We start from the raw sequence: 27,119 nt of genomic DNA, 5'->3' as shown, positions 1-27,119 counted from the left end.
TTTACAGACTCTTCCAGATTCCAGAAATCATCCTCTCATCCTCCTCTCATCCTGCAGCAGCAATGCAATTTGCTCTTGGAAATTAGAATCAATCATTCCAACCGGTAGAGTAACTCCTTTCTTTGCCTGTTGGTTCAGAAGCATAAGAAAGAAACCCCCAAACGACCTGGTGGCAGTCTCACCTGGTAAATCAATGGACTTATTTTTGTGCCTTTGGTAGAAGCATTCCTCCTTTGGGAACTAGATCTCCAAACCAGCAGAGCTCAAAGTTGTTGGGGGAGGAAGCAAACATTCTCTGAGTGTGTTACAAGATGTCATAGTGAGAGGAGCTGAGACTCCCACTTCCCTCCCTTAATTCCTGGGCCCACGTATTCTTGCTATGGGAGAGACACACTTTGTGTTGGCCTCTGATTCAAAGCTTATACTGTCCCTTGTAAGAGGTTTCAGGGTGTTGTCTCCAAACTGGCACTGTAAGTAATGATGTAAATAGCAAGACCATTTAATACCACAAATTCCTTGATCAGAAGTAATGTTGGTGGAATACCATTCTGACAAATAAGGCATTTCGTTAAGTGATGCTGGCAGAAACGTTATGGGAAAGAAAAGAAAATCCATGTACAGAATGGGCTCTGTTCCACTAATTATAAATCTCTTGTCCATGATGGAAGGGACGCAGTGTAATCAACCTGCCAGCAGGTGGCTGGCTCCTTTCTTCCCCCTCCTCCCTGGGAATGGTGCCATACTAGGGGTTCAGTGTTGGTCTCTGTGTGGCATGTTAGGCACTCAGCAGTAGTGGGAGCAAGGTTAGCTATGTTGTTGAAGCCCATGCGTAGTCTCCATTCCTGCCACCATAACCACTTTGTTCATGTGCCCAGTGAAGAAGCACTCAGTTGGCAGGGAAAGAGGCTGACTGAAATCTATACATAGTGCCATTTTGTCCACCTAATTATTGAGAGCCTCCTCTACAATGAACAACTATTGATGGACATTCTTATGGGCCCCCAAAATCTTCATACTCAGTGCCCACTCTGAAAGATCCATCCATATGCCTCTTCACCAGACATCCTTCTCACTAATCTTCCAATCCTATACTTTCCAAGTCCCTAACTATCCAGCCAAGCCATTAACAACTGCCCATAAATTAGTGAAGATTTATGATTCTGGACATTTCTTAATCCAAACAAAGTGGACAACTAGATGTATTGCTCAAAGTTCTGCCAAAAGAAGGCTTTCTCTTCACTGCTGTCTTTCTGGGCCACCTACAAGTGGGGCTGTAATGTTTCGCCTATCCATTTTTGGTAGTTAGCTGTATATAATATGAAAACATCTATAAACCAGGCTCAAGTTTTTTCCTTCTCTGTCAACTGATCATAGGAAATTCCCATGAGGCCAGAGGTGTGAGTTGAGGGAGAGGAGGCAATGGAGCAGAGGTTGGTGTCAAAGGAGTATGAGCCACTCACTCAAGCGCCCTAGTTGTACATGCTGGATGTGCTATAAGCCTGATCTCTTACATACCATTTCCACTGATACACAGGCCCAACTTCATGACTTAACAGGCAAATAACATCCAGTTAATTATAAAAAGTTCGGGTTGTTTGGTCATCTGATGTTCCACGCCTAGGTCTCTATCAGGACCCAGCAGTAAGCTTGTAGCTCTTTGTCAAAGGATAATAGTTATCTGCAGAAAAGGATATGAATTTTTTCCAAAACTTTATAGGTGTGTGCCATGGTTCTTATCTTGTGCTTGCCAGAGACTCCACACTGCTACATACCCAATACTTGCTTCATCAGGTATCATTGGATCTGATGCCACAAGCAGAAAAACAGCTTGCACTGCAGCCTAGACCTGCTACAGAGCCTTCTCTTCTCTAGTCCCCACACAAAACTCTCAGCCCTATGCTTAGTAATTGGGTCAAAGAAACAAACTAAAATGTGGCATATGTTGCCTCCAAATCTCAAAATGGCCTTCCAAGCTTTTGTGCCCTTTTTTGACTGACAGGTGGTCGTGGTGCAGCAATATGTCTTTAAGCATTTATTTTCACATGCTCCAGACCACTGGACCCTCAGAAACTTCACTGAGGTGGCAGACGCTGACTTTTCATAGGGTCTATCTCTCACCCTCTGGTTCATGAAGCTTGACTGAGTACTTGCTACTTCCTGCTCATCAGATTCAATTTGCATAATGTCATCAATATAGTGGGCCAGTGTGATGCTGTGTGAAATATCAAGATGATCAAGATCTCTGTAGTCTATAATATGGCTGAGACCAGATGAGCTGCCTTAGCATGAAGCAGGACTGCAAAGGTGTACTATTGACCCTGTCAAGGAAAGGCAAACTGCTTTAGTTGGTCCCAGCAAATTGTTAAAAATTGGGGGAGAAAAAAAGTCCATATCAGTTGCCAGGAGCTGTGTCGATTTGTTCCAGCAAAGATATTACATCTGAAAGAGCTGCTGCAAATGAGTCACCCTCTGATTAAGATTAAAATAAGCTACAGTCATGCTTCAAGATCCAACTGCCTTCTGCACAGACCAAATAGATGAGTTAAACGGAGACGTAATAGTAATCAACACTTCTGCATCATTCAAGTAGTTAATGATGGTAGTTATCTCTATAATTCCTCCAACAAAGTCCTATCCTTTTGGTTTACTATCCTGGTAGGGAGGTGAAGTTCCAACAGCTTCCCCTTGACCCTTCATACCCTAATGACCCTTAGTGCATACATGAGAGAGCTAAGATGGGGACACAATCGGTTGCCTACTATGTCTTTAACAATTATGCATTCCGGAAGTGGGAAGAAAACACAAGGTGGGCTAATGGACCTACTGAGCCTACTGTGAGTTAAACTTGGCCTATAACTCATTTTATCACCTGTCCACCATTAACCCCAACGTTGAATGTTGGACCAGCAGCATTTTGGGTCCCTAGCAATTAGCATTAATTCAGAGCCAGTGTCTAAGTAATGCTGAAAAGATCTGGATATTTCTATTCCCCAGTGCACATTCACTCTAGAAAATGGCCACACGTCCCTTTGGGGAAGGCATAGAGGAAAGTTTGTGGCATTGCTTCAGGGTCCTTCCTCAAAAGGACCCAGCCTCCCCTTAAACTAAGGGGAACTAGGCCTGTGAATGGGTTTAGGTTTAGAAACTGGAGGAGAGGTTATGACTCTCCTTTGTGGTAGAACTGACATTATTTTGATTTATTCAACTAATATGTCTTGATACATGCTACTCCTAGTATGCTCCTTGTCCTTAATATTACAAAGGAAAACCAATGATGTAGTCATTGCTGATGAAAAATGTAACTATAAAAACTACTTCAAGCAGATTAATATGCAACATTATTGATAAACCCTATGTCTCAAAATATTAGCTAATGAAGCCATCTAAAGGTAAAGATTTTTAAACAACTTATCTTTACCATTGTTTACATTTTTTATGTGTATATTTTTTAATGTACAATAGTAAATCTATATAGTTTATACATACAAGTATACACAAAAGTTTTTTTACTGGCAAGGACGTATGATTAAATATTCGCAGGCCATCAATCTAAGATCATATGAGAAATTAGTTCCTAAACTCAGTCCAGACACCTAATCTTTTGCCTTTATTCCTAATTAGTTCTGGATCTCAAACTACATAAACATATACACATGGAGTTATATCACTACATTTTTTTTACTTACACCTAAACTAAGAATACTTAAGAAAATCTATCGTACAATTAAATGACATATTTTTAAAACATTTTAAAGAATACACACTATTCCTTCTCCCACCTGTGAAAAACTACTAATTAAACCTGTGAGAGGCCGGCGCAGTGGCACAGCGGTTAAGTGCACACGTTCAGCTTAGGTGGCCCAGAGTTAGCCGGTTCGGATCCCAGGTGCGGACATGGCACCGCTTGGCAAACCATGCTGTGGTAGCCGTCCCACATATAAAGTAGAGGAAGATGGGCATGGATGTTAGCTCAGGGCCAGTCTTCCTCAGTGAAAAGAGGAGGATTGGCAGATGTTAGCTCAGGGCTGATCTTCCTGAAAATGAAAAAAAAAAAAAAAACCCAAACCTGTCAGATCACAGCCATCTTGCCTTACTTAGATGCAGAGACATAAAATACAATCTATGAGTAAATAGAAGACAGGAAATCTTTTTACTTCTGAAACGACTTCTAGTTTTAATTTACATACTTGTTGGGGTGAGAAGCGGCTGCAGTGCTTTGAAAACATAGGGAATACAGAATCCTGCCCAAACTCAACTACACTTTATTTTGAAGTGTTCATAAAAGATAGTGGTTTTCAGAAACACTATCAGTCTGGCAAACTTCAAAGAGTTCAAAAGCACATGTATTCCACTTTTATCCCCAACAAAGCTAGTAGCCACCCTTTATAGCAGAGGTTCTCAACACTTTTTTTCCCAAAGCACAAAATGGATTATGATCACATGTGCATACTCTCAAAGACAGGAGATCCTTTGTTATATCTTTTAAAGCAACTTTACTAGGAAGATATATAAATGACTAATCAAAGTTTTAAGATAACTTTGTAATATATTTTTAATATTTTAATTTAAAAATTACTTTTATAAAAATAGTTGACTTTTGCAGCTATCCAGTTTAGACACTGTTAACAGGCAATTAGATAGCACTGAATAAATATAAATAAGTATTTTGAGTTCCTGGAGCTAATTTCAAAGTGGGGGGTCGGGGAGGGAGGGTCCACACACACAGTGCTCTGACGACAGCTAGGTGTCCTACAATTTGACTTAGTTGTGACGCTGTCTACCTGGAGATAGCATCAGAGTCCACAGGTTAAGTGTTCAGTCCTACAAGACTGATCCCTTCCCCCCATTTCAGATGCCAGTCACAAGCCCAGGCTGTTACCTCTGCTTCTGATGGGTGGCTATAAATCACTAGTGACTCTCTCCTTGGTTCAATCAATTTGTAAGAATGGCTCACAGAACTTAAAGAAACATTTTACTCACTAGATTACTAGTTTATTATAAAAGGATATAACTCAGTACCAGACAGATGGGAGAGATGCATAGGGCAAGGAATGGAGGAAGAACACAGAACTTCCATGCCCTCTCCAGGTTTGCCACCAACCCAGCAGCTCTCCAAACCCCATCCTTTTGGGTTTTTATGGAGGCTTCATTACATACACATGATTGATTAAGTCATTGGCCATTCTCCTGCTCTTCTCCCCTCCCCAGAGACGGGTGGGGGGGAGCACGGACTGAAAGTTCCAACTCTCTAACCACATGGTTGCCTCCAATAACCACCAGGCCTCATGTAGGTGCTTTCCAAAAGTCGCCTACTTAACATGAGACATCTTTAAGCTCTCATCACTTAGGAAATCCCAATGGTTTTGGAGCCGTGAGCCAGGAACTGTGAACAAATACACATTTCTTATTATAAACCACAATATCACAATACGCTTTGTTAAAAAGAGGAAGATCTAAAATTTATGCATTTTTGAAATGAATATCATCAGTGTACATTTCACCTGCTTTAGTTTGTCTACATTTGATTTGGTCATCCTAACTCTTGTCATTACTGACAAATGTTATCTTTCTTCACAGGAACTACGGAACTATGTTCACTATTTTCTAATAGTCATGCACCGCCTAAGGACATTTCAGTCAACAATGAACTGCATATAGGACAGCAGTCTCATAAGCTTAGAATCATTTGCCCAGGTGTACAGTAGGCTGTACCATGTAGGTTTATGTAAGCAAACACTATGACGTTCACACAACAAAATCACCTCATGATTCCTTTCTCAGAACATATCCCAGTTGTTAAACGATGTATGACTGTACCTTTGCCTTCCTTTTTACAAATATTCCTGTTCAGAATTTAAAACAGATTAATGAAATGACAATCCAAACACTAGCCTGGCTTGCCAGATAACACAGCCTGTATTCCCAGTGTAGGTAAAGCTATAATTCCACTTTCCACCAAAAGAGCATCTCTGAATTCAACTGAGAATGACATTTCTGTAGGAATATTTGAATTGTCTCAAATTTAAGAAAAGTCATTTATTTTAGCCATTAATAAGAATTTGTTCATGACATACTTCATACCTGATCATGATACTCTAACATAACAGGTTAAGAACCACTGCTCCAAGGTGTCACAGGCAGCTCAGCCAGGAACTACTCATCAGATTAACAACGTTATACTTTAACCTTATAGTGCAAAAATACTGTAATTTTGGCCTGATGATTAAAACAGGGAAGGTACTGAAAAAGATGTTTGATTATTCAATTTCTAATTTACCCACTTTTTAAACACTTTACTTTTTAAATAGCACATTCACATTAGTTACACACTTTTTAAATAACAGATTCATAGCCAACCTTGGACTATTATTTTGGAATTTTCTGTGTGAGGAAGATTGGCCCCGAGGCAACACCTATTGCCAATCTTCCTCTTTTTGCTTCAGTAGGATTGTTCCTGAGCTAACCTCTATACCAATCTTCCTCTATTTTCTAAGTGGGACGCTGCCACAGAATGGCTTGATGAGCAGTGTGTAGGTCTGAGCCCAGGATCCAAACCCATGAACCATGCACTGCCAAAGCTGAGCACGTGAACTTAACTGCTATGCCACCAGGCCAGCCCCCTATTTTGGAATTTTTGATATTAAAGTTAACAGCTACGTTTGAAAAAAAAACCATCCTCTTTTGGACAAGTGGAACTCAAAACAAGTGAAGGAATTTTTTTTTTCCTAGGACCTTATAAACAATTAAGAGGTTCTCCAGGGAAAGAGAGAAATTACTTTCAACCAAGAATTCTTCATCTTGCCAGATTATCAGCGCAACAAATATTAAGGTAGACACACTGGCTGGGCCTCGAAAAATGGACTTCATCCACACTCTATGCTTCACTACAGCAAAAGAGAAAAACAAGAAAGTAAAACAAAGACTCTAGGAAACAGAAGTGACAAAGGAGATCTCTGGATAAGCACAAGAAGTGCCTGGGTAATAGCTGAGCAACAGGCTCAGCAGAAAACCTTTCCACACTGGAGGACGGAAGGCTCTAGGAAAAGTATCTCCAGGGGTAAGAAATGACCTGATACCATCATATGGAAAATTATATTATGAGGCTCTTTACAGAGTTACTGGAGAATGTGACAAGATCAAGTCAGACACTAAAAGAAAAAGAGACCATTATTAACTTCCAGAATAACAAAGAAGTCGTATAAGAAATAAATTCAATCATATCATGTTACTCAGTTCAGTGGTTAACAAAATTTATAGTCAAAGTAACAAAGATACTAAATTTGGGATGTATAAAGACTGATATATTAAAAATGAGGGAATAATACAAGCAAGTGAAACCCCCATTCTTTCTGGTATTAAGTCAATAAATAATGGATGGATCAAAAGGTAGCAGCATATTCATATTATCTGAAAACATAAAGGTAAATTCTACAACTACTACATGAATTGAAAGAGGAAGTTTCTGCTATGAATGTGAAAGAGGGACTACCTCTTTTTTGTTACAAGCCTTTGGGAACTATTAGATTTTTTTAACTATTTGCATTTAATAGGGGGTGATAGGCTGCAGTGAGAAACAGACAACAGTTTTACATTGAGAACAACCTCCAAAATCACTGAGTAAGAAAACTGAACACTGTCACATCAAAACCCATCCACTCTGTTCTGGTTTTTGTGTTTTACAAATAATTTTAGGCAAAGGCTTCTGGGTCAATATTTATTTACAAAAATAAGTTTAGTCTTTTATCCTCAATACTTCCACAGCTTTAAAAAAAAACTTATTTTCTACATTTGAATGTCTTTAAAAGTATTTGAAGGATTCATTATCCTTCTGCATTCTGCTTTACAGAAAGTACTTTTGAGGTAGATCTGTTCCGGATTCTTTTTCTTTTTCTTTTCTTTTCAGAGGCAGATGACTTGGTATCCTGTGCTTTCTTCTTTTTCTTCAAACAGCTAAGAGGATTGGGGCCACTTATTTTCTTGCGCTTTTTTCTTCTCCGTTCAGGGTTTTTCACTAGCCCCTGTTCCTCTTTGAGTTGCCTGATACTCTCTTGCTCATGCACCGAGACAAGCTGGCCTGACTCTACAGCTTTAACAAAGGCAATTGTTTTGGGAGAAGGTTTGTCCAAGACTATAGTGTTCTGAATAATAAACATGAGAGGAACTCCAGGCTTTTTCTTTACTTTCATAGACAAATTCTGATCCTATTAAAAAGAAAAATAGAATTATTTAGTTCAAATATGTCAATTAAATTAAGATGACAAATAAGTTTCTAAGAACTTAAAGAGGGTTATATTAAAAATAAAAGCAATCACAGGTTTTGTTTTTCAAATCAGTAGTCTCACTAATGGGAGTATATTTTATGATACAGAAAGGAAGAGCAACATAAAAACTGAGCACAAACTGTTAAGAGTGAACTGGATTTATCAATATTCTAGGACCATAAATTACAAACTAATGCAAAGGTAAATATGTTAGGTGATGTCCCTTGTTTCTACTCCAAGATATGCTTCAAAAAGGCTCAAGAATGCTCACAGAGACTGAAGGAATAGAAATAAGTAGAAATTAGCTGACTCAAGATTCTAGATTCAGCTTTGCCTCTAAATATGTAATTTTAATTCTGAAAGCATATTTTAGAAAATCTGCATGTATGTGAACTTCTTCATTAATATCAACCCCGAGTCTCTCTTCTCCTGCCTGTCAGTGTTTTTAAAAGCCTGAAACTGTTCCATTGTGGTGGTACAGTCTCAAAATATGACACATGACTTTTTGAGAAACAGTATAAAATTCAAGAACATGAAAAAAGATTTTGAAGACAATGTAAAATCTTTGCTCTACTTATCTTCCCTTCCATCACATCTCTATGTCAATTTCTTCTTTTAAAAAAGGAAACTTTAGTAATTAAGAAGAAAATCAATATGCTTAAAGGGTTCTCTTCTCAAGTTCTCTAACGAAAACTGCTTTCATTGACAGCAAATTACGTTAAAAGTTTGTATTTTAAAAAGTCAAAACACTTTAACAAACCACTTCCACTAATTTTTTCTGATTCTAAATAGCTCCATATGAGTCATAATTAGAAATGATTAAAATTGACTCTGGTTTTAAAAGTACTATCACCTGTGATGCCACAAAATAATGATGAGGATTTCCCTCTTCAACCATGGAAAGCAGACATTCTGATCCACTCACTCCATTCTTCAAATGGGAACAATTCCGAATCTGGCATTTTTGTGCAATCAGTTTTGCCCCATACAAGTCCTTTCCCAATGTTTCTAACTCTTTTAACACACACCTGAAAAAAAAAAAAACTGTTATTAGCAGCTCACAATTATAATAGATACATATCAGTTATTCAGACAAAGCAAGTATTAAAAACAATACTCAATTTTTTTAACTAAAACTATACCATTACCATCTGCATTTGTCATATGATAGCCGCAAATCAGAGTACCCACTTCACTCTTAAAACACCTTGAAAATGCATACACACCAAGTAGAAAGAACAATAACAGTCAAAATTTACTAAGTGCTTCCGTGCTAGCCAGTATACTAACTGCTCTTTACAAAAACTCTTGCTTAATCTCAAAACAGCTCTATGAAATTAGGCTGCTTACTTTCAAATTGAAAGTCAAGGCTCAGAGAGGTTAATAACTTGCCCCAAATCACAGAGCTGGTAGGACTGGGACCAAGACTCGAAGTCATGGCGGACTACAACGCATGCGGTCTTCTTCGCCAGGCTAACGACACGTGAACCTTTTTAGGGCACTGTACTTTCTGTCTGCATTGTGGACACTCCCCTGATCTCCTGAGTGCCATCACTTAACTGTCAAACCCCTCGTGGGCCGGGCCCCTCGTGGGCGCCCAATGGAGGCCCGTGGGCAGCGGCCTCGCCTCGGCCACAACCGCCGGACACTCCGCGCGCCTCCCGGCCCTCCCCCCCGGGACCCACCTGGTGGTGCACAGCTGTGTCTCCCCCATGAGGTAGCGGGGCAGCTGCTCCCGGAGCTGGATGCGGCCCCGCAGGGCCGCCTGACAGAAGGTGCCGTCCAGCAGGATCTGGTACGGCTCGCGGACTCCGAAATTGTTGCGGAAGAAGCCGAGATTCTTCTTGGCGTGTTTCTGCCTCGTGATCTTCATGCCTGGCTTACCCGGACCGAGGCCACGGGAGCAACGAAGGGGCAACAAACACCTCCCGCTCCACCTGCTATTGGCAATGCCGGCTTCCCCCGGAAGTGAAGCACCTTTGGCCCCGGAAGCAAACGCCCCTATCTTCCGGGCCTGTCCGCTGTTTACGTCATGCCCAGGCGAGCGCGCGCTTCACGTACAGTGCCCGCGCTTGAAGGGGCGCGCACTTAGGGGCGGAGCCTGCCTCTAGGCAGGAAGAGCTCTGGGCGCGCGATTTCACGCAGGGGCGCGCATGCGCCGTCGTGGGCCAGAGTAAAACAAAACGGGTGCGCTGGGTTTAGCGCGTTTCTCGGGCAGCCTCTCCAAGATTGGCGCTATAATGATCAATGGTAACCGTGAGCCTTAATATGTACCAGGCGCTGTTTTAAGTAATTTGCCCCGTATTATTTCCTTTCCTGTTTATAATTCCCAAGTGAGGGACGGAAAGGGACCAAAGTATACTGGACAACAGACTCGGCAGCTTTGTACTGGTTGCCTTTCTGTAAAGAAGTTAAACACGTTTTTACTAAGGGCATGTGGGTCTTTAGCGTCAGAGCTATCACTAGAACCCAGGTCGCCTGCCTAAAGTTCAAATGTTCTTGCTACCCACCCGTAGGAACTACACTCATTTGGGAGCCAAATGTCAGGGCAGAGGATCCCACTGTTTTACATCTCCTCCGCGAAAGGTCATCCTAAATGATTCACACGGAGTGTTTTGTAAGGAACTCCCAAGAGCTTCGTTTTCTAAGTATCAGAATCCCAAAACTGGAGTCCTAGTTCTGCCCCTAAACCAAGCTGTTTGACTTTGAGCGATTTCCCAGGAAAGCTGAGTTCAGCTTCCTCACTGTCAAGCTGGTTGGCAAGACTAGATTATTTTAAGAACGCTTTTTATGTCGATAGTCTCTGAGGTAGGAAGACTACATACTGGGCTAGTAACAAAGCTGACTGAAAGTTTAGAAATTACTTGGTCAACTTGATTAATGAAAAGAGTGAATCAGAAAATTTTGGGGTTCCCAGCAGCTAATTGCCAAGTATCCACTTCAATTCAAGGCAAAATAATCAAACAATGGGGAGTTTGGGATTTTGCATTTTTGTCCTGGCCTGGAATTGGTCCCAGATCTAGTTTTGGCTAAAGATTGAGAGAAAGAACCAATACAGAAAAGTGATTTACAAAGTGATTGAGATGTATTAATTGCATCTGTGGTTTTATTAGAAAATATAGGCTTTTGGAATTGGAACTAAAATCTTCTGTAATGTTAGCCCTGTCCTGGTTCCCAGCACAACATCCCTTAGATGGCTGCTTTCATTTAACTGAGAATAGATTTAGGGAATTGGAAGCCATGAGTAGTTATTGTAGGATTGGATTCATGGTTCTTGAACGTAATTGCTCACTGCTTTCCAGTTTGAATTGTCTCTTCATGCCTGTGTGCCAACCGGCTACTCCAGCTATACTCCCATCACGAAGAAATTATACCACCTCAGCCTTGCAAACCAGTACAAACATTTTAAAAAATAGGCACATTTCACTACTAGGAAAAATGTGGTGCAAGTCTAGGGATTTGAGTCATATTCTAGTGGGGTTTTTTAAATTTACTAAACTACGGCATGATTCTTTTCAAGCTGTATATATATGACAGTAGCATTTGCACACCTGGCCCTTATTTTGCAAACATTAACAGTCTATAACGGTGATTATTAAGGTTAAACAAGTTTTCTATTACAGCAGTGTTTCTCAAAACATCATCCTGGGACATGCAGAAAAAGCTCTTAGTGTGCTTGTTTAAAATACCCATTTCTGATTCAGAACAAGTATTGAAGGAGAGGGATGCTATTCAGAGAGGAAATGACATTTATTACAATCTCCCCAAATCATTATTATGCATGTTAGTGTTCCTGAAGGGCCATTTGCAGTAAAGCATCATTGTTTATTGAATGCGATATTTTTAATAAGTGGTCCATGGAATACTTTTTGGCCTGATGCCAAATGACTAGTATCAGAAAATCAATATTTGGCCACAACCAAGGGGGAAGCAAAATATTGCCATTATTGGATGAACTATTTGGATATGCTTAAATCTGAAATTTTACTTTGAAAATTATTATAATATCATTATTAAAAGTTTTAATAGTCATTGAAAATTTTTTTGACCTTCTAATGCAGGAACAATGATGTCTTGCCATTGCTAGCCGCTAGCTTTTTTCTCCGGTTACTGCACTGGACATTTTCCATGCCAAATAGACATTCACCTGAGGTAGGTAGGGCATTAATTTATTTTTCTTTATTTTTCACACTCTTCATATTCTTTATTATGTCTGGATCAAATATAATTTATAATGTGATATTGTTGTACATGATTTTGAAGTTTTTTTCTTCATGAAATTTTGATGAAGCCAAGTTGACATGAGAATGATTTATTCTTGCAAGGTGTGACTAATTCCCAAACAAGACATTCTCATGAAAGATTCATGGTCTAAATAGAATTAAACAAGTAAACATTAAATACAGTTCATAAAGGTTATTTTGTTTAATTTCATAAATGCTAGTATACCAGATAATTCTTCCAAGATATCTATTGTGATATTCTTCTGCTTTATATCCATGTTTAAATATTTATAAACATTAGTTAACATTCATTCCTTAAAAAGAATACAATGTTCTTCCTAACATTATCTAGCTAACATACTCTCTATATAAATAATTGCCTTAAATAAATCATTTAAAACAACTTAGGTAAACTGCTTCGTATTGAGGACCTATTAATTTCTTCACCAAGATCCCTGGGGATAGACTCAGTTCTGTACTAGCTTGCTGTGAATTTTCATATAAGCAGAAGGTGTTAGGAAGGTTGGATCTCGAGGCTGCCGCATTTTTTAAAAAAATTTTTATGTTTTTCAAATTGCAAAAATAACACATGCCTGGTGTATCAAGTGGAACAATGGAACAACACAAAGATATTCGCGCCCTCTCTCCTTGCCCAGATAACACATTAACCACCTCCTGTGTATCCTTCTGCAATTTTCCATATTCATATACTTATATATCATTTGCATACATATATGCATACATATGTAGAGATTTTTGTCACTATGTTACTCAAAAATGGAATCATATATTTTTTTGTAAAGATTGGCACCTGAGGGGCTGGCCCCGTGGCCGAGTGGTTAAGTTCGCGCGCTCCGCTGCAGGCGGCCCAGTGTTTCGTTGGTTCGAATCCTGGGCGCGGACATGGCACTGCTCATCAGACCACGCTGAGGCAGCGTCCCACATGCCACAACTAGAAGGACCCACAGCGAAGAATATACAACTATGTACCGGGGGGCTTTGGGGAGAAAAAGGAAAAAATAAAATCTTTAAAAAAAAAAAAAAAAAGATTGGCACCTGAGCTAACAACTGTGGCCAATCTTTTTTTTTTTTTTTTTTCTGCTTTATCTCCCCAAATCCCCCCTGGTACATAGTTGTATATCTTAGTTGCAGGTCCTTCCAGTTGTGGCATGTGGGACGCTGCCTCAGCGTGGTCTGATGAGCAGTGCCATGTCCGCGCCCAGGATCCGAACCAGCGAAACCCTGGGCCGCCGCAGCGGAGCACGCGAACTTAACCACTCTGCCACGGGGCCGGCCCCTGGAATCATATTTTATCACTTTTATACATTTTGCTTTTCTCACTCAACAATCCTTAGGGAAATCCTCCTCACACACACACACACAAACACCCCCCCCCCCCCGAGTCGATTGGCATAGCTCTCATTCATTGTTTTTGATGGTTGTATGAAATTTCCCACAAAATCACCACGTGTAACATAATAGATGTGGCACAGACTGTGAATTGCCGTCCAATATGTCTTCCCTTCTTTCTGGTAATACAGTCTTGATTTTATTCTAGAGGGTAATGTGCCAGAGAAGATAATCTGTTTTCCAGTCTTCTGGGCAGTTAAGTCTCGTCATGTGATTAAGTTCTAGCCCAGGATATGGAAGTATACGTACGACAAGGGATTTCTGGGAAGGCGGCTTAAAGGATGCTGACTTAGCTTGGTAATGGGCACTTTTGTTTTTTCCCACTCCTTCCTTTCTACTCCCTGAAATTTGGATGTGATTTATGGAACAGTAGCAGCCCATTGTAGACCATGAGGTACCCTTGTAGATGGAGGCTATGTGCTAAGCTGGCAAAGCAGATAGGAAGAGTCTGGGTCATTTGTAACTGTGCAATTACCTTTCCAAATCTAGACTTTCTACCTCTGGATTTGTTTTACGTGAAAAGAAAAATAAACTTCTATGTTGGTTTTAAAAAATATTATTTTAAGTTTCTTGTCATTTTTTTGAGAGTTTCTTTTTTTACAGTACTATTAGGTTTGCAACAAAATTGAAAGGAAGGTACAGAGATTCCCCATATATCCCCTGCCTCCACACATCCATAGCCTTCCCCATTATCAACATCCCTCACCAGAATGGTACTTTTTTTTTTAGCAAGAATGAACGTACATTGATACATTAAGTTTTTTATATGCAGCCAAACCTGATCCCAACTGATAGAGTAAGTGAAAACTACCTGCCAGAATTAGAGACTTTTTTGTGGACAGATGTCTTTGATGAAACTTTGATGTTGGTTAGTGTTTGCCAATACAATTGCCCTTTCTTTGAACAGGTTCAAAATCCTAGTTTACAAGTTTTCTGTAAAAGGTAGAGTCCTTTTTCAAAGTAAAATAAACTGAATCCTTTTTACATGCTATAGAAGCCATCTTGACATTTGTTTCTTTTGAAAGTATAAAGAATTTGATTTGAACTGGGTCTGTTAATGGCATGTATCTGCTATTGAGAAAAGTTACTTAAACATGAAGAACCCCAGCTGCTTGGGCAAGAAACATCAAGGAAATGTTAATGTCACCCAGTAGTCAGTTAAAGACAGTAAGTGGGATTTCTGTCTGTTGGCCCAGCTAGTACCAGCCAGCTCTTCCTCCTGGGTAAATGACCAAGGAGAAACCATCTCTTAGAAAGTTTCAAAGGATTTCTGTTTGTCAAGGAAATTTCTAAACCAGACAGTAATCAGGAAGTGTCCATCATTAGTTGTCAGATGGCTGTAAAATTAGACTAGCAAATTTGCTTGCTAAAATAGTTTATGCAAATGAAATCATACAGAGAACAAATACTGCCATGTGAGATAAGCCGAAAGGAACTCAGTATGTCACTGTAATAGATCAAAATAGTGCTCTCCAGTGGGATTTTACTACACAATGTTTAATGGTATTAACTGAAGTGGTAAAAACAAAAACTGGTAGAGAGGAATGAAAAGTCAAGAAGTGGCAGCAACCTGCAAAATGTTCTACTTTGATGCATAATGAACTGCCATTTGAGATTTAATTAAATCATAACTGAAACTGGTAAAGAAGTTCATACTGTATGGGGTCTTTCATTTTAACTTCTCAAAGCATTTTAGAAGATTAATGAATCTTTATAAAATTACTCTAGGTAAGCAAATATTATTACTGTTACTTAAAGGACTTTAAAGATTGAAAATTATGTCAGATTATGGCATTAAAAGGATTTTCTCAAAACACTATTTATTTATATTAAACAAAGTGTTGAAGACAATCCTTTCACTCATGGTTTCATATATATATTTAAGTAGCGGGAGGACTTCAGGGCTGAAATTGAACTCCTGGTGGCAAGAAATTAAACAGCCTTCCAATAATTCAGTAGAATATTATTTCAAAGTCTTGTATTTATAATTGAATTACACCAATAAGAGGTATTAATTACATGATATTATACAAAATAAAAGTCACTCAGAATGTGTGCAAATGTTTTCAATGCAAGATTACTTTGTTTTAATATTAGTTGGTAAGTCATAAATCAAAATACTGGGATGAGAAGGTCAGATGTTGTTTTTAAATTTTTTATTATTTTAGCAAACATATAGAAAATACCACATGCTGAGTCATACGTATAAATGAATATTATTTTCTTTTTATTGGCTCTCACTTTACTCCCTCTATTGTTCCTTTCATAATACCGAACAAATCACTTAGCTCTTCAAAGAACAACCTCACATAGTCTTGTTCCACCTATGTACACAGAAGGAGGCATATGACTTAAATTGATCCTAATCAGACTGAAGAGAAAGGCTTTTTTTCCCATGGTTGGGGAGAGGTTTCTTTTTCCTGCAATAAACATAAAAAAAGAAGTGCATTAGGCCGGCCCAGTGGTGCAGCGGTTAAGTCTGCACATTCCTCTTTGGAGGCGCGGGGTTCGCTGGTTCAGATCCCGGGTGCGGACATGGCACCGCTTGTCAAGCCATGCTGTGGTAGGCGTCCATCAGGGCCAGTCTTCCTCAGCAAAAAGAAGAGGATTGGCAGCAGATGTTAGCTCAGGGTTAATCTTCCTCAAAAAAAAAAAAGGTGATTGTATTCATTGCTACTGGCAGCTATTTTGAGATTACTAAGGTAGGCAGTCTGTGGACAGAACCAAAACATGGGAGAAGACAGTCAAGAGAATCATAAAGATATGGAAATGGAGTCTTTATGCAGCTTCGTTTGGAATATGCCACCTAGACATTTAGTTATGTGATTGACAAAGTACATTTCTTTCTTGTTTAAAATAATTAAAAAATTTTCTTTACTTGTTTGTTTTTAGTTACTTGTAGCCTAAAACGTCCTAACTGATGAAATATTTGTAAATCTAGGCAAAGAAAATGTATTTTAAAAGGAAAAATGATAGTATTATCTGTATAATACCTTGCTTTAAAGAAGCAAGTTCTTGTTTTAACCTAGACAACATTGCAAAGAGGCTGACATGCAGAAGTAATGGTTGCCATTAGCTGCTCTCAACTCTCTCCCAAAGGCATCTTTTCCACTCCTGTTAAATATTAAGCAAAGTGTTTACTGTTTTAAGCCAAATGATTTTCTTTGGCCAAATGAATATTTTTGGACTTCTAAAAAGTGTACTAATTTAATCTGGAATATTAGTTTTCCCCTATTTAGATATTGTTTCTTCTGGCTTTGCTTGCATCTATTTTTTTAATCTTAGACACGGCTCATTAATTATGATGGCACCATATATTCTCTTGTGCAGGGTGAGATGGGGCAGTGATTGCCCTTTCCTCCCATTTCCACGGAGTAGAGAGCTTCTGATCCCCTTCTCATGAGTGAGTAGTGTTAGAGGGTAGATTTCCTGTTTCTCTCTGTACTCTATTACTTATGACTCCCCAAAGAAGGAGAAGCTAATCTGATGTTTTGGAAGATCCCATAACCATCACATAATGGTATCTCCTTCTCAAGTGAAAAAAAGATCTCTGTATTCCTTTCCTAGAAAATAACCTACACAGAAGAGAGAAGAACATACACCCCTTACAGAATCTTTTGCTGAAAACTTTGATTGAAAATGGTGCTTCCTTGCTTCCTTTGTTTCTAATGGATACTAGAGAAGAACCACGTCTCAGTCATGTGTCATGAATGTACAGTTACTTCCCAGAGGGACGGTAAATAGAAAGGTCAGATTACTTTCTGCCCTCTTTGTTCACACCAAGGCTAGAACAGACACTGAGTTGGCCTTATAGAGGTTGGCTGGGAGCCCTGAGCAGAAGTGCTCTTTGTCTAACCTACTCAATTACCACCAGCACTGCTCGGCTCAGGCCCAAGACTGTCAGATGTTCAAAGGAACCTTGCTTTCCACAGAGGTCTGGAAGCAGGCAACAGCTGAATAATAATAAATTGACACCAAAAAAATCCTGTGGCTCATCTAAATACTGAATAGGAATAAAGTATTTTAAGAAACCCTTTGGCTCATCTTTGTTGTCTTGACTCTTTCATTTTATTTCATTGAAAGGGATTCAAGTAAGTCTTTGCCAAGTGAGGGAAAGTAGTTCCAACGCTGGCTGGTTCTAAGGCATGGACTGGTCACAGTCTGACATTCACTGGGCTGTGTTTTCCTACTGGGTAGAGTTACTATGCCACCAAAGCAGAACTAGCCAGACTGTTTATTTTTTCACTTTTCCACTCAGGTATGGCAGGCTCTCCTTTTTTGCTTCCTGTCCCCATGCAGTAATCACCCATGGGCAGGGCCCACAGCTTGCTTTGGAAGGTCCTTACCATCTTCTCTCTTTTTGCCTCTGACTAAATTTGAAATATTTCCAGCAAATATAGAAGTATGTTAAAAATTTTAGTTCCTGTGACAAAGAGAATGAAGAACATATTGTTGGGAAACAGGGTAAATTTATTTTATTCACTAAATGAACGTCTGCAATGAAATTAACACCCACAATACCAAATTGCTTTTTTGAGAGGCAGAAATACAACTTAATGCTTATGATCAACCCTCTTTGGGTGATTGAATATATTCAGTATTCTGCTTTAATCTATTAGTTTAGATTATTAGATTATTTAATCTTTTCGGCATATTTTAAGTTTATTTTGTTCTTATTTTTCTAGAGTCTTGAAGAGGGAGCTTAGCTTATTGATTTGAGACATTTTGTCTTTTATAATGTATATATTCAGCTATAAACTTCCCTCTCAGCACTGAAGTGGCTGTGTTGCACAAATTTTGACATTTTATATTTTCATATTCATTCAGTTCACTATGTGTGTTTGTTTTTAAAATTTACCTTAAGACTTCGTCTTTGATCCATGGGTTATTAGAAGGGTGTTGTTATTTTCCACGTATTTGGAAATTTTCCTGTTACCTTTATGTTCTGACTTCTATTTGAATCCATTGTGGTTGGAGAACATATGCTGAATGATTTCAATTCTTTTAATTTGTTGAGGTTTGTTTTTGGCTCAGAGTATGATCTATATGTTCCATAGGCGTTTGAAAACAACGTGTATTCTGTTGTTGTTGGGTGGAATGGTTTGTAAATGTTGATTAGATCCTATTGATTGATGTTGTTGCTTAGTTCCTTTGTAACCTTGATGATTTTCTCTCTTATTATTTTATCAATTGTTGAGAGAGGGGAGTTGACGTCTTCAACTATGATTGTGGATTTGTCTATCTGTCTTTTCAGTTCTACGAATTTTTCTTCATATAAATTCAGCTCTGTTGCTGGGGCATACACATTTAGAATTGCTGGACGTTTTTGGTGATTGACTACTTTATCACTGCAAAATGTCTCTCTTTGTCTCTGGTGATTTTCTCTGCTCTGAATTCTCCTTTATCTGATATTAATATAGCCACTCCTGCTTTCTTTTGATTAATGTTTAGATGATATTTTTTTCATCACTTTACTTTCAATATGCCTGTATCTTTATATTTGAAGTGAGTTTCTTTTAGACAGCCTATGGTCAGGTCATGTTTTTATCCATTCTACCAATAGTTGTCTTTTAATTGGTATATTTAGAACATTTATTTTAATCTAATTATTGCTATATTTAGGCTTAACACTGCCATTTTATGTGTTTTCTTTCCTATTCACTCTCTATTTCTATTGAATATTCTTTAGAATTTCATATTGATTTATCTTCGGTGTTTTTTAGTGTACCCTTTGTAAAGATTTTTAGTGGTTTCTCTAGGTATTATATTAGATACTAAATTATTCATAATAAATTATCACAATTTACTGTTAAGTCATTTTACCAGTTAAAGTGGAATGTAGAAACCTTACCTTCCTATATTTCCCTTTACCAGCCCCTGTTAATAATGTAGTTGTTTTAAATATTTCTTCTACGTACATTTAGAACCACACTAAATAATGCTATAATTTTTGCTTTACCTCTCAAAAATAATTTTAAAAACTCAAGAGGAGAAATAAAGTCTATTGTAATTACCCATATTTTCGTTTGGTGTGCTCTTTCCTCCTTAATAATGTTCCAGGGTTCTTTCTTTTATTCTTTCTTTTCTTTTTAGAGAACTTCTTTTGATCATTCTTTTAGAGCAGGTTTGAGGGTGACAAATTCTTTTAGTTTTCCTTCATCCAAAAATGTCTTGATTTCCTTTTTATCCCTAAAGGATATTTTGCCTGGATATAGGTTTCTGGGCTGATAATTCTTTCTTTTAGCAGTTTAAAAATATTATGCAACTTCCTTCTGGTCTCTGTGGTTTCTAATAGAAATCCACTTTAATTGTAATTGTTTTTCTCTCACAAGTAAAGTGTAGGGATTTTGTTGCTGCTCTCAAGAGTTTTTCTTTGGTTTTCAAAAGTTTGACTCATACGTCTTGGTGTGAATTTCTTTGGATGTGTCCTGTTTGGAGTTTGCTCAGCCTTCTTGAATCTGTAGGTTATGACTTTCCTCCTATTTGGCAAGGTTTCAGTTATTATTTCTTCAGGTACCTTTTAGTCCCTGCTCTCTTTCTTTGCTCTTTGTGAAACTTCTATGACAGGATTGTTATATTTTTTTCTGATAGTTCCAAAGTTCCCCGAGGCTCTATTCACTTTTTTGTTTTAGTCTACTTTTTAAAAATTGTGGTAAAAACATACATAACATAAAATTTAACATTTAAACTCTTTTTTGAGTGTACAATTCAGTTCCTTTAAAAGCATTCACATTGTTGTGCGACCCTTGACCCTGTCCATCTCCAGAACTTTTCTGTCATCCAAATTGAATCTCTCTCCAGATTAAACAACACCTCTCTATCCCTCCCTCTTCCCGGGTGCTGGTAACCACTATTCCACTTTCTTTCTCTACAAATTTGATTATTCTAGGTACTCATATAAATGGAATCATACAATATTTGTTCTTTTGTCTGGCTTCTTTCATTTAGTGCAATCTTTTCAAGGTTCATCCACGTTGTAGCATATATCAGACTTTCATATCTTTTTAAGGTTGAATGATATTTTATTGTATGTATATACTACATTTTGTTTATTCATTCATCTGTTGAAGGACATTAGACTTGTTTCCACCTTTTGGCTATTATGAGTAATGCTGCTATGAAAATTGGTGTACGAATACCTGTTTTAGTCCCTGCTTTCAGTACTTTTAGGTATATACCTAGATATGAACTTGCTGGATCATTTGGTAGTTCTATGTTTAATTTTTTGAGGAACTGCCATACCATTTCCCACAGCAGCTGTACCATTTTATATTGTGTTAATCTGTGTATAGAATGGGTACTTTTCATGTTCCGTCTCCAGTCCACTGATTTCTTTTCTTTTGTCCTTTCCATTCTGCTGTTAAGCCCATCCACTGAGTTTTTTAAATTTTTGATTATTGTATTTTTTAAGTTCTAAGTTTCCATTTGATTCTTATTCGTATCTTTTATATCTTGGCTGAGACTTTGAATTGCTTTGCTGAGACATTTTAAAAATTTATTTCAAGTGTGTTTGTAACTGTTCACTGAAACATTGTATGGTGGCTGCCTTAAAATCTTTGTCAGGTAACTCTAACATCTCTGTTATCTCAGTGTTGGCATCTGTTGATTGTCTTTTTCTCATTCAGTCTGAGATCTTCCTGGTTCTTGATGAGATGAGGAGTGATTTTTAAACTGAAACAGACTTTTGGGCATTTTGCTATGGAACGCTGGATCCTGAGACCTTCTGGTTTAGCTGACTTCCTCTGACACAGCTCTAGCAATGGAATGAGGAGGGAGTCTTTCTTGTTACTGACCCTTGAGGATACAAATAGAAGTTCCACATTCAGCCTCCAGTGACTCCTTCAGGGGTGGGAATATAACTCTTTGGGAATTAGATAAGTAATGGGAGTTCCAGCTTCCACTAGGCCTCTCCTGGATAAGATGGGTAGGAGTGCCTCATTATTGCACTCTTTGTTTCCTTTGCTGACACCACTGAGCAGGTGGCCTCATTACCATTGTGATGAAATCCTGACTTCCCACTAGGCCTTCTCTGACATCACTTGATTGGTGGACTGGATGGGTACTTCATTACTGTCTAGCGAAGGTGGAAGTTCAGTCTCCCCACATGGTCTCCACTGATAGAGTGCAGAGAATAGACTTTTGTTGGAGCTTTTTTGGTCTGTGCCTACTGGTGTTTCAGGTTGTTGGACTTAGCGTCAGCTAGACTTCAGCTCCAAGTCTGGGATATATGTGGATACATATAGAAACCTGGGAAATCACCAGTGTGTTGTTTTTGGGTCCCAATTAGCCTAGCCAGTATTCCTTCTTCTTTGCACCTTTCAGAATCTTCTTATATTTTCTTTACAAATAACGTTCAGGGGTTTAGTTGTCCATTCTGGGAGGAATAGGGAAAAATATTTCTACTTCATCTTCCCAGAAGAAGTTTGGATTTAGAATACAGTTTTAAGATGGAGCCTATAGGATGGATCAGAGTGGGATGTGAGGGAAACAGAGGAGTCAGAGATGACTCCAAGGGTTTTGGTCTCATCAACTAGAAGAATAGAGCTGTCATCAAATGAGATAGGGAAGACTGTGGGAAGAACATTTTGGGGAGGGAAGGGGTGGTATTTGGAGCTCAATTTTGGAAAGGTTAAGTCGGAGGTGCCTGTTGGACATTTAATTGGAGATGCTGAATAAGCAGGTGGACATGCTAGTGTGGAGTTCAGTGGAGAGGTCTGAACCTCTGAGACATAAATTTGGAAATCATCAGCATACACATGGTGTTTAGAGCCTTGAGAATGGATGAGATCACCAAGATAGGGAGTAAAGAGAAGGAAATGAGGATATACAAGCACCGTGCTGTTAACATTTAAAGGTTGGAGAAGGGTAGAGAAATCAGCAATGGTGACTGAGAAGAAAGGAACAGCCAGTGAGACAGAAAGGAAACCAGAAATCCAAGTGAGGGAAGTGTCATTGCTTCTAGGCCCTCCCTTCCTAGTTAGGGTGATCATATTGATTTCCTATTTCAAATTCTACGTCATGAGTCTTCTCTCTCTCTCTCTCTCTCTCTCTCTCTGTATTTGTACATCTTGGCTCTGGGATATTTCATGCAGAGGGCCCATGTGCACTGCCTTGGTTCAGATTAAAAGAACCCCTGTAGTGTGATTAGCACACATGACTGGAAAACTCTAGTAGAACATTTCTAAGGACAAAAAATTGAAAAGATATTTTAAACTTTACTTAGTAGTTTTATTAGTGGTAGGATTGACATTGTGATTTTGAAACAAGACTATGTTGTATGTGTTGTAGGACAAAGCAATTAATAAATTTATTATTGTTTGCAAGTAAGCTGGATGTTTTCTGATGCTCATCATTCCAGCTATCCAATGATAGGCACACACCTCCAGTTTTGGTTCTTCCATGAGGGATTTTCTTTCTTTTTCCTTTTTCTTTTTGGTTATCTTCATATTACTGATTTCTAGTATAATTCTACTATAATCAACCTTCAATACTTCTAAAATTGTAGAGACTTTTCTGTGGCCCAGAATGTGGTCTATTTTGATACATATTTCATGTGCACTTGAAAAGAATGCATATTAACTTTTTATTTTGTATCATTAGGAATTTGTCAGGTGTAACTATTTTTGTTCCCGGATTGTAATACAACACCAGACACTGCCAACAAAAACAACAAAAAACTTTAGGGCAGGACATGCCCTTCATGGTGTAGCTACTTCATCAGTTCTGCAGATATTTATTGAATGAGTAAACATTTCAAAGCAACGAATAGGAAAAAAGTCATTTGGAAGCAGAGAAAGAATGTTTTAAACTCCTTATTTAAAACGGTTTTCTAAAGCTAAGAATTATTTTACAGACTCGAAATGTATATTTCAGAGAGCCTGCGTCATAAGTCAATGTGATTTTTAGGTAATATGTTCTGTAACATTCTTCAACGTTTTACGTAAAATAACTTCTTTGGTACTTTACTCAGGTAAATCCTACATGAACCTAACAGCGACAAAGGGCCACTAGTTATGGGGATCCTTATCTAAGTTCTCATGTTTTAATTAAATTTCCGTATGTTCTAAGAGTTTAGAGACCACTATCCAGAATTACATAAGACAAACTGCAATATCAGCTCGCCACCATTTAACCGAATGACGCTGGACAAATCACGTCTCAGTTTCCTAATACGTGTAATAGAAATTAGTACAGCCCTTCATAGTTTACAAAATTGTGAATGTGGCTTAACAAAAAATATTAGAAGTGGAAGCATTTTCACGCGTGAGACGCTAGAAAAATGCGACCTATAATGCTATTATGATCAACTGCCTAACGGAGACTGACTAAACATAAAATAGAAAATTTTTTAAAAGTCTACTTTTTCTTAAAAAATTCGGTGGGAAAGCAGCCACAAACGCATAATGCGCATGCGCAAAGGATTCTATCGGGCGGTAGAAGACGTGACGAGGAGAAAAGAAGGGAGGCAGGGCTCCACGCTAGCTTTTCCTCTCAGCTCCGCCCCTCGAACACCCGACCGCTCTTGACGTCAAGTGACGTTATACTTCCGCTTCCGGTTACTCACGTTTCTCTTTCTTCCTGTCCGGCTGAAAAGATGGCGTCCCGCAAGGAAGGCACCGGCTCTGCCACCCCATCTTCCAGCTCCACCTCCGGCCCGGCAGGGAAAGGCAAAGGCAAAGGCGGCTCCGGAGATTCGGCCGTGAAGCAAGTGCAGATCGATGGCTTGGTGAGTGGAGTTCTGTCTCCCCCGGCACACGTGGGCAGCGCAGTTCCCTGCCCCGTCCCGCCATCCGCGCTTCCAGGCAGCCTCTCCTCTGGACTTAGTGAGGGTGGGCCGAGGTTTTCCCCTAAAATCCTCCTCTTTTATCTTCTCGTTTTGTTCGGGAGACGCAACAGTCTTCTGTGTCTTCTGACGGGGGAGATAAGGGCTGAGAAAGGGGATAGAAGCTAGGGTTGTGTGTGACGGATTCTTGGGGTCTTGTTTTGAGATGTCAGGGAGGGGAGAGTTGGAGGAAGAGTCTTATGGAGACAGGTGGGTGACGGAGGTGTAGAGAAGAAGCGAGGACTCTAGTTTAGGGCTTTTGCGAGGAGAGAGTAAGGTGAACTTCATTGCTTCTCTGTTGGAATCTGACATGAGTAACTTCCCAAGTGGAGATGCACTTTGTAGCCACTCTTGAGCCTGTGTTGCAGCGCTTTACCTCAAACCGCGCGCTTGCAATAAACATCTTTTATGTTGGCTTCTCCTTTGCTTATCTGTGAATGTTGGCGTGCCTCAGGATTTGGGTTTCGTCTTCCTTCTGTCCACGCTCTGCTTGGCATAGTGTAACAAAGTATAAAAGCACACCTCCGGAGCCAGACTGCTTGAGTTTGAATCTCAGCTCTAAAATTAGCTGAGTAACATTGAGCAAGTTAGTTATTCTCTTTGAACGTCATTTTCTTCATCTGACTTGTGTTGAGGATTAAAATTCGCTGAATATGTCTTCATAACTAGTACAATATCTGGGACAAAGCAAGCTACCATTTTATTTTAGCTGTTGCTCTTACTGTTTGTAGTCGTTATAGGAGTAGACTCTCTTTAAGGTATCGTCATCCTTTCTCATGGCTTTAAATATTCTTTATATTCTCATAATTCTTAGGTTTATATTTCTTGCCAGACTTGGCTCTTCACTGCCGCTCTTGAATATGCAACTGTCTGCCTGACATCACTATTTGACTATTTTATCGGCACCTCAAATTTGACATGTCCAAAATAAAATTAGTGACTTCCCTTCCTCCTTCCTTTCTCCCCCTCCTCGGTCTTATCTCAGTCTTTCCCATCTTAGTAAGTGGAACTACCATCTATCCATTTGAACAAGTCAGAAAACCTAGGCCTTAACCTACAGTTGTTCTTGTTTTTTACCCTCAACTTCCAGTCCCTTAGCAAATCCTGTTGGTTCCACTTCCAAAATATATCACATTCATCTGCTTTGCCTCTATATGCCACCAGCTGTATCCACTTACAATAAAATACAGACTTCTTACCACAGTTCAAGGTCCTGCTGTTCTTGTCTCTTTCCCCATACTCACCTTATACTTTCTTCTAGGTTCCAGTCACAATGACCTTTCAGTTCTTTGTTTTCTCTGCCTGAAATACTTTCTCAAATATTTCTTCCTTCTCAGTGGCTTCTCTTGATCTTTTATGTCTTGGTCTAAAGGACACCATCTCAAGAAAGACATTGCCTAACAAACTTGTCAAAAGTAGACCCCTCCCCACCACTCTCCATCACGCCACCCTATATTTCCTTCATAGCAGTCTTCCCTACCTGTAACTATCTTGTTTGTTTTCTTGTTTTTCTCTCCCACCAGAATGTAAGCAACTGAGGGCAGGCAGGGACTAAGCTTTCTCACCTGTTATGTTCCCAGTACTGAACCTGTTAACTGACATAGATGGGATAAATGAATGAATAAAAGATTTCATTTTATTTTTGTGTTATTCCTAGTTCATGTCTTGATATCTTCTTTTATAGATTATTTAAATGCATCTTGTCTTATTCTCTTAGCCCTCTTCAGTCCATCCTTCATACTTTTATTAAAACATTCACTTAATGTAGAAGTTCAGATCTTGTTAACTTCCTTCCTGAAATGTTTTCACTGACTTTGCAGTGAATTTAAGGCCCACCAAGATGTTGTCCTTGTTTTTGTGTTTGGATTTATTTCCTACTATTTCCAACCTTCACAGGAACTATACATTCCAGCCACACAGGACTATTTCCTTAGCCTGATGTTTAATCACATTTGTTCTTGGCACCTTGATAGTGGCCAGGACCAATTTTTCTTCTTGTATTTTTGAACTTTTCGTTTCCTGCCTTTGGTTCTGTTTCATCAGTTCTTCTGTATCTTTAATATTACCTTTCCCTTATCATATGAACATTGTCAGGACTTTCCTATATTAAAATGTTCAGTTCTCTCTCTTTTTACTTAGCACTCTGTGTTCCGTCTTAGTCCCCACTTTTTCCCTCTTGAAGTCAGTGGTTAGAGAATCATCTCTATTTGTTGTGGTCTGTTCTTTGTTTGATTCACTGCTATTAGAATCTGCCACCAATTCTCTGTCTTAGTTTTTAAAAAGATCATTGATAGCATTAGCAGAGAACAGTAAAAAGTTTCAAAATATATATGCAAAATATTGTCTAAAATACATAATTTAAGTAATCAGAAAATAAACATCCAGTTACCTATCATTCAACTT

At 38.8% G+C, this 27,119-nt stretch overlaps 2 protein-coding genes across 3 annotated transcripts in view; one reads left to right on the top strand and one right to left on the bottom strand.

Moving 5' to 3' along the window:
- Window positions 1–7,700: 7,700 nt before the first annotated feature.
- UTP23 (UTP23 small subunit processome component) lies at window positions 7,701–10,282 on the bottom strand. Of its 2 annotated transcripts, none has more exons than XM_001496257.7 (3): window positions 9,947–10,282; window positions 9,115–9,289; window positions 7,701–8,201 (listed from the first exon to the last, which is right to left on the bottom strand). In XM_001496257.7, the coding sequence occupies exons 1-3, from the start codon at window positions 10,132–10,134 to the stop codon at window positions 7,821–7,823; spliced, it is 744 nt and encodes a 247-aa protein (XP_001496307.1). In that variant the 5' UTR covers window positions 10,135–10,282; the 3' UTR covers window positions 7,701–7,820. The 2 variants fall into 2 exon arrangements, with proteins under 2 accessions (XP_001496307.1, XP_070077843.1); XM_070221742.1 differs by having other exon boundaries at window positions 9,187–9,289; window positions 9,947–10,248.
- Window positions 10,283–24,487: 14,205 nt separating this feature from the next.
- Window positions 24,488–27,119, top strand: part of EIF3H (eukaryotic translation initiation factor 3 subunit H) — a 95,716-nt gene continuing 93,084 nt past the window's right edge. Inside the window, exon 1 of the mRNA NM_001309259.1 lies at window positions 24,488–24,620. Coding sequence (NP_001296188.1) covers window positions 24,489–24,620 — 132 coding nt within the window. The 5' untranslated portion in view covers window position 24,488. The remainder of the gene's footprint in view (window positions 24,621–27,119) is intronic.

Source organism: Equus caballus, chromosome 9 (genome assembly GCF_041296265.1).
Source record: "Equus caballus isolate H_3958 breed thoroughbred chromosome 9, TB-T2T, whole genome shotgun sequence".
Lineage (NCBI taxonomy): Eukaryota > Metazoa > Chordata > Mammalia > Perissodactyla > Equidae > Equus > Equus caballus.
The sequence above is the reverse complement of the archived record's forward strand: the minus strand, read 5'-3'. Positions and strand labels throughout refer to the sequence as shown.